This window comes from Hyperolius riggenbachi, chromosome 3, assembly GCF_040937935.1.
Source record: "Hyperolius riggenbachi isolate aHypRig1 chromosome 3, aHypRig1.pri, whole genome shotgun sequence".
Lineage (NCBI taxonomy): Eukaryota > Metazoa > Chordata > Amphibia > Anura > Hyperoliidae > Hyperolius > Hyperolius riggenbachi.
Genome location: NC_090648.1, coordinates 433,498,118 through 433,516,090, shown reverse-complemented (window position 1 = coordinate 433,516,090; position 17,973 = coordinate 433,498,118). Strand labels below are relative to the sequence as shown.

The 17,973-nt window shown below is 48.4% G+C and overlaps 1 protein-coding gene across 1 annotated transcript in view; it reads right to left on the bottom strand.

Moving 5' to 3' along the window:
* Positions 1 to 17,973, bottom strand: part of LOC137562388 (embryonic protein UVS.2-like) — a 60,936-nt gene that overhangs the window by 13,812 nt on the left and 29,151 nt on the right. The window contains exons 4-6 of the mRNA XM_068273725.1: positions 6,563 to 6,644; positions 6,340 to 6,467; positions 3,955 to 4,070 (exon numbers count right to left, since the gene is read on the bottom strand). Of these exons, the coding sequence (XP_068129826.1) occupies positions 3,955 to 4,070; positions 6,340 to 6,467; positions 6,563 to 6,644 (326 nt within the window). The remainder of the gene's footprint in view (positions 1 to 3,954; positions 4,071 to 6,339; positions 6,468 to 6,562; positions 6,645 to 17,973) is intronic.

The following is a 17,973-nucleotide window of genomic DNA, read 5'->3' as shown; positions in this document are numbered from 1 at the left end:
TTTGCGATCGTGATTAGCGCGCATAGCACGCTAATCGCAATCACTCCAAAACCGCCGCAGTGTCCAGTGATTTTTCCGCGTTAATCGCGGGAAAATCACTCCCGCAAAACGCCGGCGGTAATCACCGGCGTTCTGCGATTTTAAGTGTGAACGGGCCCTTAGGGTTAGGCAATAGGCACTACCAGGGGGGTGGTTAGGGTTAGGCACCACCAGGGGGGTAGTTAGGGTTAGGCACCAGCAGGGGGGTTTAGGGTTTAGGGATAGGTACAGGGAGGGTTCTGTGTCAGAGTAGGGTTAGGTATACTTAGGGTTAGGCACCACCATGGGGGGGTTAGGGTTAGGCAGTACCAGGGGGGTGGTTAGGGTTAGACACCACCAAGGGAGGGTTTTGTGTGAGAGTAGGGTTGGGTTAAGCTGTATTGTTGAATTACATTACGATTTTTAACGTTATTATATTTTCGTTTTCAACTCACATATGTTTTTTACAAACTGTAATAATAATAATCGGAATTAACGATTTTACAAATACAATTATCAATATTTCTAAATTATGGTATCTATTTATATTTTTTGCCGATAAATCGCGCCTAAATTTGACCGCAACTTTTTTTAAATTATGGTTTGGTTCGACGAAAATTCATTCGGACGACATTTTTTTCACTCGTTCATAATCGATTGTGTCCACCAATGAAGATTATTTACAACCAATTGTGAAGAAACGCGGAAAAGCCGCCGCATGGACGCAGGATGAGGCGGCTGTTTCCGCGGCTGGCATAGCGGAACGGGGAGAAACCGCCTCGTCTGACGCGGCGGTTTGCACGCACAGGCCTGCTACTGACAGTCTGACCAGGCGCGGGGAGGCCACCGCATGTGCAGATAGCGGTGCGTCTCACCCCGCGGGCAGGCCAGCAGAGACATTGCAAAGCGTGACTGGTGTGGCTGGGACTGATAGTCCACACAGGTTCAGAATGACGCGCGCGCGCTGAGAGGCAGAGTTTATATGACAGCCAGAAGAAGGTCAGCTGACATTTCCACCACTTTTCATTGGTCCAGCACTTAAGGGTGGCGCTGGAGAGCGCTATAGTATATATACTGGGTGCTGGTCATTTCTCTGGTGTCTGGCAATGCGATCACTACGTGGTAGCACTCAGGCCTTGTCTGCTTCTGTGTTCTAGCATAGTTTCCAAAGGTGTTGACATCAAGGAGCTCACACCTTAGCATTAGGAATATTGAATTGTATTATTTGTTATGACCTTCTGCCTGCCTGACTATTCCTCTGAACTCTGATCCTGTACCTTGCTATTTCTGATATCCTGTTGCCAATCTCTACTCGTCCCTGGACTCTGTACCTGCCTCCTGATTCTGTACCTCGTTATTCTGATTCTCCGTTGCCTGACCCTGCCTGTTATTGGATTCCGTATCTGCCTTCTGATTCTATACTTTATCTGTCTGTGTGTTGACGACCTGGCTTAGCCGACCTCGAGAACTAGCCTTACTGATAGAGGCAGTTCCCAGATCTGTTAGTGACACCCACTCATTGGTGTCACTCACGCTCTGTCCTCCCCACATTCTGATTAGCTCCTCCCCCGGGAGAGTCTAGGCTTACGGAAGGAGCATACTTCTGTGCAGTATTCCTTACTGCCTCTGTACCTACTCCTTAGGTACAGACCTCTAGTGTTACTGTTACACCCAAACACTCAGTTCTCTCTCAGGTGTCCAGAGGTTAGTAGATATATCTGATTGTCGGTGATACTGCAGATCATCAATGGTTGGGTATATTCTGCATTCTCAGTGATACTGCAGATCACCGGTAATCAGACCCTCTCTGTGTTACACCGATCGTTACAGAACGCCAGACCCAAAAATGCAAATGGACGCACACACTGACCGTCTGGGCGCACTTGCCACTTCGGTGGAAAACGTCAACCTAGTGCTGGGTAGCCACAAGACTATGATCGAAGCCTTGTCTGGTTCTTTACAAACCCTCCAGACAGCAGTGGATGAGGTGCGATCCCCTCCTAGCTCTGACATACGTTTGCCTGTACCTGAGAAATTTTCTGGTCACAGATCGGACTTCCGAAATTTTAGAAGTAGAGTGTTATCTTACTTTGAGTTGAGACCCCGATCTTCTGGAACTGTGGCTTAAAGGGTCACATTTATTAAGACTTTGTTATCAGGCGATTCTCAGAAGTGGGCGTACAGTTTGCCCACCGGAGACTTAGCCCTCACTTCAGTGGATGAATTTTTTAAAGCTATGGCAGTAATCTACGACGACCCAGACCTTGCTGCGACTTCTGAGCGGAAGCTCAAGCTTTTGCGTCAAGGCAAGGGTCCGGTCGAGGATTACGCAGCTCTCTCTCTCTCTCTCTCTCTCTCTCTCTCTCTCTCTCTCTCTCTCTCTCTCTCTCTCTCTCTCTCTCTCTCTCTCTCTCTCTCTCTCTCTCTCTCTCTCTCTCTCTCTCTCTCTCTCTCTCTCTCTCTCTCTCTCTCTCTCTCTCTCTCTCTCTCTCTCTCTCTCTCTGCATGATTAAGGATTGGTACTTTTTGAAAAGCATGCTTATATACCATAGCTGGGATTTGAACCCAGTATGCAGTGTGTAGTAGCTAGTAGGTATCTGTCTTAACCTCTAGACCATGAACCACACTACATGGTAAAGCTGTCCTAGCATAAACCATACTACCATTATGATCAATTCAATACAAAAAGTAGCATGATTAAGGATTTGTACTTTTTGAAAAGCATGCTTATATACCATAGCATATCTATTGAATTGATCATAATGGTAGTATGGTACATGCTAGGCCAGCTTTAGCATGTAGAGGTGGGACAAGGTCCTTCAGCACCCAAGGCTGAGACAGCAAAGTGTGCCCCCCCATCCCTCCCACCCCAGCTATCACACACTGATTGCTATTACACTAAGAGGTGCCAAGGGCCCCCAACCCCCCCAACACCTTAATCGCTACTTATCTGGCTTGCAGTCGCTGCCATGTATCACCTTTTCTTATTTCTTTCTGCTTCAAACACAATTGGGAATGACAGCTGAATGAATTGTGCACCCCCTCCTACACTGCGCCCTAAGGCTGGAGCCTCTCCAGCCTCTGCCTCGGCCCGGCCCTGTGGTTGATGGTCTAGGGGGTAAGACAGATACCTACTACCATGTAGTGTGTTCATGGTCTAGAGGGTAAGACAGATACCTACTACACACTGTGTCCTGGGTTCAAATCCCAGCTATGGTATATAAGCATGCTTTTCAAAAAGTACCAATCCTTAATCATGCTACTTTTTCTATTGAATTGATCATAATGGTAGTATGGTTTATGCTAGGACAGCTTTACCATGTAGTGTGGTTCATGGTCTAGAGGTTAAGACAGATACCTACTACACACTGCATCCTGGGTTCAAATCCTAGCTATGGTATATAAGCTGTTTTGAAAATCTGCAATTCCCTACTGGATGATATAAGAGGATGGATGGGTGGATGGATGGATAGATGGATGGAGAGGAGGAGGAGGAGGAGGAGGCAGAATTCCGTTCGAGATATATAGAAATTCCGTTCCGACTAACAAAATCAGAATTATTAATTCCAACCGGAATCACGGAATTAATAATTCTGTGGAATTTTCCGACCATGCCTAATTACAAGCTGACATTGGCATTGCATTCCAGCGGATCTGGAGGTGTGTTTAGCTTGTAAGGACGACAATGGTTAATTTGCATAAATTCAGCAGTGTTGCACTGGGAGACATCTCGAAGCTCACTCCAACCTGAATTATCGCAAATTCTTTCTGTTTTAAGAAAGCAAACTTTTGTTTTACTGTTAATCAGTCTACTATTCACCCCTCTCTCTAAATAAAGCTACAGATCAACCAAAATAAGCATTTACTGAATTAAAGCCCATATAAATAGGCCTTACACTAAATCCCTGGGTGTCTCCTCCTTCTGCATGCAATTACCTGTCCAGTTGGGGTCCTGATCAACCAAACACAGTTAACATTGTTGGGGTAAGGAGAGGGATAATTGGCTGATGTGAAAACTCCACTATTCTTGTTCAGCAAATTGGCACAGACATCTGAAAAAGAGAGGGAGAGCAATGAGTGAGTCCACTCTGTGAAGATAGCAGATTTATAACATTAGTCATCCCATGTGTACAGGGGGTTCTCATTTTACAGATGTTTCATTTATACTCATCTGAAGTACCATATTTTTCAGACCATAAGATGCTCCTGATCATAAGACCTAGGTTTAGACAACAAAAATCATTGGAAAAAGTATAGTAAACCAGGTGCGTCCATGGTTTAGGGGTGTCTTGTCCCTCTGTGTTCCCCTCTGTCCCCTTGTGGTGGGGATCTTAGAATGAAATCTATACACAGAGGCTGGGTCTGGCTATAGTGCCCAGCCTCTGTTGCTATTTGAATCCCCCCTAAGTCCCCCCTGTGCTCCGCTCTAGCCCATAAATTACAGCCATGCTGTCGGGCAATGTTTACCTCCCTAATGTCACTCACGCCGCTCCCCCCACCTCCTGCAGAGCGCCGGTCCCCACCCGCGTACCTTCCCTCCAATCAGCGGCGAGGGAAGGGACGTGGGCGGGAACCGGCGCTCTGCAGGAGGCAGGGGAGCGGCGTGAGTGACACTAGGGAGGTAAATACAGCCCGCTGCGACACGCTGCGTGTTGCCAGCGCGGCAGTAATTTATGGGGGAGAGCGAAACGCAGGGGGGACTTAGGGGGGATTCAAATAGCAACAGAGGCTGGGCACTATAGGCAGACCCAGCCTCTGTGTATAGATTTTGTTGTAAGATCCCCACCTCGGGTTCTCTTTAAGACCCACCAAGCCATCCATTCATCCCCTTCAGACCCACCAAGCAGTCCCATTTAGATTCGCGGACCTATCCTCCATTACTTTAATACCCGCCGAGCCGTCCCCATAACACCCACCAAGCCATCCAGAAGTTCCCTTAAGACCCACAGAGCCATCCATGCATTTCTGTAAGACCCGCCGAGACTGTCCCCTTAAAGCAGTAGGATTAGCCATACTATGCCAGGGAAAAAAACACATATATAAGTAGATAAATACTTGATCTACTTATATAACACATGTATTGTACTGTCCACCTTTTTGATTTCAGTGAATGTTATATAGTAAATGAAGAGAATTCTGTTCCTGGTGGGAACCATGTGTTTTGGCCACAGTTTAGGCTAAATCCTGATGTCATTTCTGCCCTTTACTTTTTTTTCTTTTCTCCTCCAATCGCTGAGTCACCTCAGCCTTGCTTGTAATCACAAATGAGCAGGGGATCGTGTTTCAGAAAAGCAGCTAGGCAAGTAAATAAATGGAAGAGGAGGAATATATTATAGATAAAAAGAACCCCCAGCATGCAACTGTTTGTCACTGACTTCTGAAGGGCCAGTGCTCCTTAAGTATGTGATAACTCCAAATCATAACAGCAGAAAAAGTTTTGAAAGTTTTGAATGCAGGATTAGCAACTTTATCACTTAATACACTCAGACCAGTTGCTGTTGAAATTTGATTTTTATGGTGACAATACCGCTTTAAGACCCATCGAGCCATTCATCCGTTCCTTTTAGACCCGTCAAGCCATCCTTTTAAGGCCCACCGAGCCATCCCAGCTGTTGCCGTGCTCGAAGCAGCATGCGGCGGGCTCCAATCATCATCCACTAGACATGTGTCAGCATATCAGCTGTTGGAACGAGAGTCGCCAATCACAGTTGCTCTGCATGCTGACAGGAGTCGACGGTCTCTCGGGCGGATCCATGGCTCTGTCAGTGGAGCCAATCACAGCGCTTCCAAGGGTCTTAAAGGATTGGATGGTCAGCTTGGTGGGTCTTAAGGGGACGGCTTAGTGGGTCTTAAATTAATGGATGGATGGCTTGTTGGACCTTAAGGAGACAGCTCTGAGGGTCTTAAGGTAATGAATGAATGGCTTGTGGCTTAAGGTAATGAATGGATGACTTGTGGTGGGTTTCCAAGGACACAGCAGGGATAGCACTTGTGGGGGGACAACTTACACTGGTGGAATTGTTGTATTCGGACCATAAGACACACTGACTCGTCCCCCCCCCCCCACACACACACTTTTGGGGGCAAAAAAAGTATGTCTTGGGGTCAAAAAAATACGGTAACAGGTTCTGCCAGATCAGTTATTTGTATATGTTACATGTGTGCAGCTTATGTAAATGTAGTGAGAATACTGGAATGTGGGGCGATGGGATCTCACCAACAGAGTAAAATTAATATGACCCAGTCTTTTATAGCTCAATCTATTCCAGGTAGTCAGCCAGACACATCATCCTTACAGGGTCTACAGCTACATATACTTACTGCATTTATACCGGCGGTTGATTTTAGAGGCATCCAGAACACTCAGTCCATCTATTTGCCCAAACGGTATGTTGGGGTCGGGTTTGGCAACCATGGTGGGCTGGCCTGAAGTGTTGGCAAAGGAAGTGCTGACCAAAACACAAAAGCATGTAAAGATGTCACTGCATGATGTTTATCACTGATCAGTAGTAATTTGATGATGGGCACAGCAGAATGCACTTACTTGTCATAATGCATCACTGAGGAATAATCATACTCCAAGCCTTGGTCATCAGTGTTCACTTTGTTATAATCAGCATAATACTCTGCAATAAGAACAACACAATTTTAATTTCACTTTTTATGGACACCATTCTATGTAGATGACTGTTCTATTGTTTCGCAAGTGTTTCAACCTATTTCCTTTATTATATGACTCTAGTAAATATGTTTCCTTATGTGGTTGCAGTACAGGTTACCTAGAAGTCTATCTCTGTCCACGCTGCTGTGCTTTTCCCTCTTTAAGATCGTGACCCATGGTTGGGTTGGGATCTTCTGCGCAGGCAGGCCACGCCCCTCTTGTGAACGCTTTCACATGGTCAGGAACGCTCTGCGCTTGTGCACTTCAACTCTCTTTGAACTGCACAAGCACAGAGTACTTCCAGCTACAGGAACATGATCACGAGAGGCGCACGGCGTGTCCTCGCATGTGCAAAAGATCCCGACTCAGTCATGGGTCACGATCTTACAGAGGGTGAAGTGGTGGCTTGGAGAAGAGCAACCAATGGACTTCTAGGGGCTGGAAGAAGTCCCAGATGAGTAAAATGTTTCTTTTTTTCTCACCTCATGTCTCCTGTAAAGCAATAAATATGGAAGGTGGGTATAAGAGACAGTAATTATTGGGAAGGGACAGGGTGTGGGGAGTTTGCAGTAAAATTTTGACATGCTACATTTATTTTGGGAGAACTAAGATGCCATGCGGGGCCAAACAAAGAGGAAGTACATAATGAAGGTGGACCTGTAAATATGGACACAGAGGGCATATACATGTGATGAAAGGTGTGGCCAGCAAAAAATAGAGTTGATTTCTTCCTGATGAAGTATCAGTACTGTTATCACATATGTTGATACAATGTTTTTTTTTCTTCTGCTCCTTCCCCGCATGCTGTTTTCCCACCACGCCTCTCTTATTATATCATTGTTTTGTATCACAGTCTTCTATTATATTTATAGCCAAGGCATGTCTTATACATTTGCCACAACTTGCTTCCTGCTTTTGCATGAGACTTATTGCTCCACCCCCTGGTGTCAGCTTGGATGATAAAATGAATATGGACAAACATGAAACATTGTAATGAGTCAATAAATAAAATAAATAAAAACTTCAAGCGATTAGGACTATTCTGGTCGAAAAAGGCTGATGAACGAGAGAGGTGAAGTGAGAAGTAGAGTTGGGCCGAACGGTTCGCCTGCGAACGGTTCCATGCGAACTTCAGTGGTTCGCGTTCGCGTCCCGCAGGCGAACCTTTGCGGAAGTTCGGTTCGCCCCATAATGCACATGGAGGGTCAACTTTGACCCTCTACATCACAGTCAGCAGGCCCAGTGTAGCCAATTAGGCTACACTAGCCCCTGGAGCCCCACCCCCCCTTATATAAGGCAGGCAGCGGCGGCCATTACGGCCACTCGTGTGCCTGCATTAGTCAGAGTAGGGCGAGCTGCTGCAGACTGTCTCTCAGGGAAAGATTAGTTAGGCTTAGCTTGTTCCTGTCTGGCTGCATACCTGTTCTGTGAACCCACCACTGCATACCTGTGCTGTGAACCCACCACTGCATACCTGTTCTGTTCAGTGGACCCGCCACTGTATACCTGTTCATTGAACCCACCACTGCATACCTGTGCTGTGAACCCACCACTGCATACCTGTGCTGTGAACCCACCACTGCATACCTGTGCTGTGAACCCACCACTGCATACCTGTTCTGTTCAGTGGACCCGCCACTGCATACCTGTTCTGTTTAGTGAACCGCCACTGTATACCTGTTCTGTTTAGTGAACCCGCCACTGCATACCTGTTCTGTTCAGTGGACCCACCGCATCAGTGCGCATACCTGTTCTGTTTAGTGAACCCGCCACTGCATACCTGTTCTGTTCAGTGAACCCACCGCATCAGTGCGCATACCTGTGCAGTTAAGTGAACCCGCCACTGCATACCTGTTCTGTTCAGTGGACCCGCCACTGCATACCTGTTCTGTTTAGTGAACCGCCACTGTATACCTGTTCTGTTTAGTGAACCCGCCACTGCATACCTGTTCTGTTCAGTGGACCCACCGCATCAGTGCGCATACCTGTTCTGTTTAGTGAACCCGCCACTGCATACCTGTTCTGTTCAGTGAACCCACCGCATCAGTGCGCATACCTGTGCAGTTAAGTGAACCCGCCACTGCATACCTGTTCTGTTCAGTGGACCCGCCACTGCATACCTGTTCTGTTTAGTGAACCGCCACTGTATACCTGTTCTGTTTAGTGAACCCGCCACTGCATACCTGTTCTGTTCAGTGAACCCACCGCATCAGTGCGCATACCTGTGCAGTTAAGTGAACCCGCCACTGCATACCTGTTCTGTTCAGTGGACCCGCCACTGCATACCTGTTCTGTTTAGTGAACCGCCACTGTATACCTGTTCTGTTTAGTGAACCCGCCACTGCATACCTGTTCTGTTCAGTGAACCCACCGTATCAGTGCGCATACCTGTGCAGTTAAGTGAACCCGCCACTGCATACCTGTTCTGTTCAGTGGACCCGCCACTGCATACCTGTTCTGTTTAGTGAACCGCCACTGTATACCTGTTCTGTTTAGTGAACCCGCCACTGCATACCTGTTCTGTTCAGTGAACCCACCGCATCAGTGCGCATACCTGTGCAGTTAAGTGAACCCGCCACTGCATACCTGTTCTGTTCAGTGGACCCGCCACTGCATACCTGTTCTGTTTAGTGAACCACCACTGTATACCTGTTCTGTTTAGTGAACCCGCCACTGCATACCTGTTCTGTTCAGTGAACCCACCGCATCAGTGCGCATACCTGTGCAGTTAAGTGAACCCGCCACTGCATATCTGTTCTGTTCAGTGAACCCACCGCATCAGTGTGCATACCTGTGCAGTTGTTCTGTTTAGTGAACCCGCCACTGCATACCTGTTCTGTTCAGTGAACCCACCGCATCAGTGCGCATACCTGTTCTGTTTAGTGAACCCGCCACTGCATACCTGTTCTGTTCAGTGAACCCACTGCATCAGTGCGCATACCTGTGCAGTTAAGTGAACCCGCCACTGCATACCTGTTCTGTTCAGTGGACCCGCCACTGCATACCTGTTCTGTTTAGTGAACCGCCACTGTATACCTGTTCTGTTTAGTGAACCCGCCACTGCATACCTGTTCTGTTCAGTGGACCCGCCACTGCATACCTGTTCTGTGAACCCGCCACTGTATACCTGTTCTGTTCAGTGAACCCACCGCATCAGTGCGCATACCTGTGCAGTTAAGTGAACCCACCTACCTACGTGAGTGCACGCAGTGTGATATACCACTCCGTGCATACCCGATATGGACAAAACAGGTAGAGGAAGAGGTAGTGGCAGAGCCAGAGGAAGGCCACCCGGCAGGTCTGCGCGAGGTCGTGTAAATGTAATTTCGTGTGGACCTGGCCCACAGTACAGTGCTCGGAAGAAGGCACGTCCCATCACCTCCCAAGATTGTCAGGACGTGGTTGAGTATTTAGCGACACAGAACACCTCATCTTGCTCAGCCCCCAGTGCTACTACTAGCACCACTTCCGCTGCATTTGACACTTCGCAAGAATTATTTAGTGGTGAAATCACTGATGCACAGCCATTGTTGTTACAGCCAGATGAATTTTCACCAGCTCATATGTCTGAGTTACGCGGCAACATTATGGATGTAACGTGTAAGGAGGATGAAGGACCTACTGATGTTGGTGCATGTTTGGATTTGTCTGAGGCAAGCGAAGCTGGGCAGGATGATTACGATGATGACGATGATAGGGATCCTCTGTATGTACCCAATAGAGGAGATGAAGAGGGGGACAGTTCAGAGGGGGAGTCAGAGAGTAGGAGGAGGAGAGAAGTTGCTGAAAGAAGCTGGGGCAGCTCTTCGTCAGAAACAGCTGGTGGCAGTGTCCGGCACCATGTATTGCCACCTATGTACAGCCAGCCTACTTGCCCTTCAGCATCAGCTGCTGAGGTCCCCATAGTGCCCACATCCCAGGGTGGCTCAGCGGTGTGGAAATTTTTTAATGTGTGTGCCTCAGATCGGACCAAAGCCATCTGTTCGCTCTGCCAACAAAAATTGAGCCGTGGAAAGGCCAACACTCACGTAGGGACAAGTGCCTTACGAAGGCACCTGGAGAAAAGGCACAAACAGCAATGGGATGGCCACCTGAGCAAAAGCAGCAGCAGCACACAAAAGCAAAGCCACCCTCCTTCTCCTCTTCCTCCTCCATCAGGTGCATTATCTGCTTCTGCCGCTTTCTCCCTTCCACCTTCACAGGCACCCTCCTCCACTCCGCCTCTGCCCTTGAGCGGTTCCTGCTCCTCTGCCCACAGCAGCAGTCAGGTGTCCGTGAAGGAAATGTTTGAGCGGAAGAAGCCAATTTCGGCCAGTCACCCCCTTGCCCGGCGTCTGACAGCTGGCGTGGCGGAACTGTTAGCTTGGCAGCTGTTACCATACCGGCTGGTGGACTCTGAGGCCTTCCGTAAATTTGTGGCCATCGGAACACCGCAGTGGAAGATGCCAGGCCGCACTTATTTTTCGAGAAAGGCCATACCCCAACTGCACCGTGAAGTTGAGAGGCAAGTGGTGTCATCTCTTGCGAAGAGCGTTGGGTCAAGGGTACACCTGACCACGGATGCCTGGTCTGCCAAGCACGGGCAGGGCCGCTACATTACCTACACAGCCCATTGGGTGAACCTGGTGGTGAACGATGGCAAGCAGGGCGCAGCGGACCAAATTGTGACACCTCCACGGCTTGCAGGCAGGCCTCCTGCCACCTCCTCTCCTCCTGCTACATGCTCTTCGCTGTCCTCCTCCTCCTTGGCTGAGTGGCAGTTCTCCTCTCCAGCTACACAGCCCCAGCTCCGCAGGGCCTATGCTGCATGCCAGGTACGACGGTGTCACGCCATCTTAGACATGGCTTGTCTCAAAGCGGAGAGTCACACTGGAGCAGCTCTCCTGGCTGCTCTTAAGAAACAGGTGGATGAGTGGCTGACCCCGCACCACCTGGAGATAGGCAACGTGGTGTGCGACAACGGCAGCAATCTGCTTGCCGCTTTGCATATGGGGAAGCTGACACACATACCCTGCATGGCACATGTCATGAATCTAGTGGTTCAAAGATTTGTGGCAAAGTACCCTGGCTTAGCGAATGTCCTGAAGCAGGCCAGGAAGTTCTGTGGGCATTTGAGGCGGTCTTACACAGCCATGGCACGCTTTGCGGAAATTCAGCGCAAAAACAACATGCCGGTGAGACGCCTCATTTGCGATAGCCCGACTCGCTGGAACTCGACCCTGCTCATGTTCTCCCGCCTGCTAGAACAGAAGAAAGCCGTGACCCACTACCTCTACAACTACAGTAGAATGAAACAGTCTGGGAAGATGGGGATGTTCTGGCCCGACAACTGGACACTGATGGAGAATGCATGCAGGCTCATGCGGCCGTTTGAGGAGGTGACCAACCTGGTGAGCCGCAGTGAGGGCACCATCAGCGACTTAATTCCCTACGCTTACTTCTTGGAGCGTGCTGTGCGTAGAGTGGCGGATGAAGCTGTGAATGAGCGTGACCAGGAACCGTTACGGCAGGAACAGGCATGGGACCAATTTTCATCAGACCCAGCTGTTTCCTCAACACCTGCGGCAGCACAGAGGGGGGAGGAGGAGGAAGAAGAGAAGTCGTGTGCAGAAGACGAATCAGACTCAGAGGATGATGAGCAAGGTGTTTCTTTGGGGGAGGAGGAGGAGGAGGAGGAGGGGACAGCGGCAGGAGAACAACCTCAGCAGGCATCGCAAGGGGCTTGTGCTGCTCAACCTTCCCGTGGTATTGTTCGCGGCTGGGGGGAGGAGGTTGACTTACCTGACGTCACTGAGGAAGAGCAAGAGGAGATGGAGGGTACTGGATCCGACTTTGTGCAGATGTCGTCTTTTATGCTGTCCTGCCTGTTGAGGGACCCCCGTATAAAAAACCTCAAGGGGAATGAGCTGTACTGGGTGGCCACACTACTAGACCCTCGGTACAGGCACAAAGTGGCGGACCTGTTACCAACTCACCGGAAGGTGGAAAGGATGCAGCACATGCAGAACCAGCTGTCAACTATGCTTTACAATGCCTTTAAGGGTGATGTGACGGCACAACGCCAGCAAGGTACCACTGCCACTAATCCTCCTCCCGTGTCCACGCAGTCAAAGACAGGATGCTCCAGCGATCTCATGGTGATGTCGGACATGCGGACGTTCTTTAGTCCAACGCCTCGCCGTAGCCCTTCCGGATCCACCCTCCACCAACGCCTGGAACGGCAGGTAGCCGACTACCTGGCCTTAAGTGTGGATGTAGACACTGCTGTGAACAGCGATGAGGAACCCTTGAACTACTGGGTGCGCAGGCTTGACCTGTGGCCAGAGCTGTCCCAATTTGCCATCCAACTTCTCTCCTGCCCTGCCGCAAGCGTCCTCTCAGAAAGGACCTTCAGCGCAGCTGGAGGCATTGTCACAGAGAAGAGAAGTCGCCTAAGTCACAAAAGTGTTAAGTACCTCACCTTTATCAAAATGAATGAGGCATGGATCCCGGAGGGCTGCTGCCCGCCCCAAGACTAAGTCAGTCCCCGCACATACAGCATCTCTGCCTGCACGCCGTGTGACTGGCTGCCTGGCCTGCCCCAAGAAGACTAAGTCGCTCCCAGTCCCTCCACACAGCATGTCTGCCTGCAGGCCGCTTGACTACCTTCTCCGCCACCACCAACAGGGTCCGGGACTCCAGGCGGATTGCTGAATTTTTTAGGCCGCTGCTAGCAGCGGCCGCTGTAATAATTTTTCGGGTGCGTGTACATGACTGCCTAATTTTTCTGGCTGCACTGCGGGCAGCTGCAACAACAAAAGAAAAGGCATGTACATGCGCCCATTCCCCTTCGTGATCATTACCTTGCCGTGGTGAAGGGGCTTGCGTATCACAATGGAGCAATGACCGGCGCCTAGATGAGTGTCTCGGGGGGCACACCCACGATAATAAGGTCGTTGCCTCATTGTGGTCAGACCAAATTTGATCAGCTGGACAGTCACTGTTCTGTCATTCAGCTACATCAGCCAGGTGACCATATGGGCTGTAAAGCCACCAAAACCTGCACTCTCGCCATGGTGCGCACCAGTAAAGCACGGCCGTCACTACACAAACAGCTGTTTGCGGTGCGTTACACGATGAGTTTGGTGTGTCAGTGTGAAGCAGTACCTTAATTACACTACCTGATTGATGTATACACATGCAAGATGTTTGAAAGCACTTTAGGCCTGTCATTTAGCATTCAATGTGATTTCTGCCCTTAAAACGCTGCTTTGCGTCAAATCCAGATTTTTCCCGGGGACTTTTGGCATGTATCCCACTCCGCCATCCCCCCCTCCAGGTGTTAGACCCCTTGAAACATCTTTTCCATCACTTTTGTGGCCAGCATAATTATTTTTTTTTTTCAAAGTTCGCATCCCCATTGAAGTCTATTGCGGTTCGCGAACTTTAACGCGAACCGAACCTTTCGCGAAAGTTCGCGAACCCGGTTCGCGAACCGAAAATCGGAGGCTCGGCCCAACTCTAGTGAGAAGCACGCATAGTCTGCAGCAACAGAAGGGCAAGAACACAACAAACTACAGCTGAATTCAATGCAGGTGCATCACAAACACAAAGCATATACCAATTGATAAAGATGTGGCGCTTTTCTTGTTTCTATGACACACGTTTTGTTTTGTGGAAAGAGAAATCTAGGCCAAGGTAGCTAAAATATCCATATTTAGTAAAGGATATATATTACTCAGATTATTTGAAATAGGCCTGAACTTCTGCTATTATGTTGTCCTTTATCTGACCTAGGACATTCTGTTGAAATGTTTGTACGTGATAGTTCTTGGGAATGTCATGGGACAGGAACCAGACAAAAAGAGGTTTCTGGTAACAATATTGCTTGCCTAAGCAGGACTATTGATTGTGACACGACCTAGTTCCTTTTTCTATAGGTCCAGATGTGTTCTGAATTACCACAATGACCACAAGAATTTCACAAGTAACGAAGCTAGTGGGTGGAGATTTCAATTTAAATATAGGAGGAGATTTCCAAGAACAAGCTGTTAACTGTTTATGTACTGTATTGATTATCAATGTGTGATTGGCTTTTGTAATAATGATAAATATCCTGGCCAGCCCCAGGGCGTGTATATTTTTGCATGATTGTAACCCTATAAAAACTGCTGTAGTACACAATGTAATCAGATCTTGTATCTCACTTCTGGCTATACCAGTGGCCACTGGTATACAAATAAAGGGTTGTCACTTTGAGAGGTGTGTCCGAGTCATTTCTGTCAATTCCATTTTTGACACAATGCACTACAAAAGGACTTTGCAAAGGATGGGCTTTAGCAGCAGCAGACCATCAAGAGTCTCATTAGTCTTAAATTGGTTAAAGGAATGGGAATCAGAGTTTAACCTGCTTCCATGGACAGCTCAGTCCCCTGACCTCATTTGTGGGACAAAGTTTAAAGATCACTTCAAAGCTTGGAAACTACCATCCAATCTGACCCAACTTAGAGCTGCCATTATGTCAGTCAGTATCAGCATCTTGTTGCGTCCATGCCAAGAACAATATCGGCTGTGATCAAGTTGGACTAATTCTTTGGCTACTCAGTGTACATCTGGGTCTAGTTTCCCCAGTAGTTCTACAGCAATTATTCAAAGCTATCCCAAACACAATACAAAGGGGCAAAAATAGCATGCTTGGGACATATTTGGGATGCATTAAGAACATGTATGGCGTCAGCAAGCCACTTAATGAATTCAAAGCAATGAGAAAGTGACTCCAGACCCAGCAGAATAGGACAGACTGCATCCAGAAATAAGTAATACAGTAAATCTGGACTGAGCTTCAAACAAAATGTTTGCTATTGGGTGGAAAAAGCTTGCATGATTTGCATGGGTCATAACAGAACATAGAAGGGTTGCTGGAAGGTAGAGGTGATCGGATACCAGTTTTTAAAATCCTAATTGAATTTGGATCCGGATACCCAGATATCCAGATCCGAATCGGATATCCGAATCCAAATGTTCTGGTACCCGAATAAAATCGGATATCCGAACCCAGTATCCGGTATATCTGATCGGATTTGGATATCCGGATAGAAAACCGGAAGTGGCCTTTAAATTGCTTCCAAAACGATTTTTAGGGTAAATGAGGCATGTAGCATCATGATTTTTTAAAGAGAAACACTAATTGATTGTGTGGGGAGATAAAATACAAAAAAAATGGCTGTAAATTATCATCAGGACTAGGTTCCAGACAGCGGTCGTGCAGCGCACATGGTGTCCCAAGTCTAACCGCACAACTGGGACATGACAGTTTTCAGCCCAGACACCTCAAAAAAAATTACACAGCAATTGTGTTTTGGGTTAAATATAGGTGGTATCAGCACAGCAGCAGTGGCCTGTGGCACCCTGGCGGTGGGAGCAGCACAGGCAGGGCAATGCAGCAGCAGCAGGTGTAACGTGTGCCAGGATCATGCCGGACATGGTACGTGGCACGTGTACGTGGCACGTGTACATGGCACATAGCTTTGGTACCACGGCTGTAAAAAATTGTTAACCAGGCAGCTTAGTTAGTAATAGTTAACAATCAGGAGGAGCCAGGAGGTTGTGGTGGTGGTAGTAAAGGGTGGAAAAGGGTGGTAAGGCAGGCATAGTGATTCCCAGCCACTTCATGTCCCCCTCTTGCCAACAACAGGGAAAGACTCGCCCAACAGGGTCTGGCGGAGTTTTTTCCTTGCACAGGAAGTGGTGTAGGGAGCAGAGGAGGCCACTGAGGACTGGCTGCCTGAACAGGCCTCAGTGTCGGCAGGAGTGGCAGAGAGGGTTCTGGTGCTCTGAGTCTGACCACTGCCAGTGCCAGCTTGCTTCAGCCAGATGATGTGGGGTACTTGTACTTTATTAAAATTGGGGTTGGACTTTAAAGCAAATCAGCACGGAATGACAGACAGCAGAGTAGAAGACAGTGCACACTAACTGTCTAACTGTCACATTGACACTGCTCAGCACAGCAGCACTGCAGAAATCTGTAGTAAGCTAACACAGTACTACTCTAACTAACTAGCACTGCAGTACTACTAACTACACAATAACACAGTAATCCTATTCCCTAACCTATACTGTAGCTAAGGCTAATAGCAGGCCAGCAGCAGGCCTGATCTGTGCACAGCACACACAGACACAGGACCTAACTAGCAGCTGCTGCAGCACAGAGTCTGACTGTCACTGAATGAAATCAAGCTAGCTAACTAAAAAACAATAGAACAATAGTGTAGTGAAGGTGTTTAGCACTCAAAAGCTTTAGGTTTATCACTGTATACAGCACTTGCTAGGCCAGCAGCAGCACTGGAGCATGTCTCTCAGTGAGCAATCACACAAGCAAGGACGAGAGTTCTCATCATGGCACCCCTCCTTATATACAGGGGGGCTAGCCAGGGTTCCCTTCTGTGATTGGGTGCTAGGGCTTAAGCTGGGAGTAGTGTTGGGCGAACACCTAGATGTTCGGGTTCGCGAACGTTCGCCGAACATCGCCGCGATGTTCGGGTGTTCGCGCCGAACTCCGAACATAATGGAAGTCAATGGGGACCCGAACTTTCGTGCTTTGTAAAGCTTCCTTACATGCTACATACCAAATTAGCAGGGTATGTGCACCTTGGGAGTGGGTACAAGAGGAAAAAAAATATTTGAAAAAGAGCTTATAGTTTTTGAGAAAATTGATTGTAAAGTTTCAAAGGAAAAACTGTCTTTTAAATGTGGAAAATGTCATGTTTCTTTGCACAGGTAACATGCTTTTTTTCGCCATGCAGTCATAAATGTAATACAGAGAAGAGGTTCCAGGAAAAGGGACCGGTAACGCTAACCCAGCACCAGCAGCAGTACACGTGATGGAACAGAAGGAGGCGCAGGAGGAGAAGGCCACGCTTTGAGACACAACAACCCAGGCCTTGCATGAGGACAAGAAGCGTGCGGATAGCATGCTTTGTACCGCCATGCAGTCATAAATGTAATAAAGATAAGTGGTTCAATAAACAGGGACCGCGCAGCAACGCTAACCCAGCAGCAGCAGACGTGATGGAACAGGAGGAGGCGCAGGAGGAGAAGGCCACGCTTTGTGAGACACAACAACCCAGGCCTTGCATGAGGACAAGAAGCGTGCGGATAGCATGCTTTGTACCGCCATGCAGTCATAAATGTAATAAAGATAAGAGGTTCCATAAACAGGGACCGGCAACGCCAACTCAGCAGCAGCAGCACACGTGATGGAACAGGAGGAGGCGCAGGAGGAGAAGGCCACGCTTTGAGACACAACAACCCAGGCC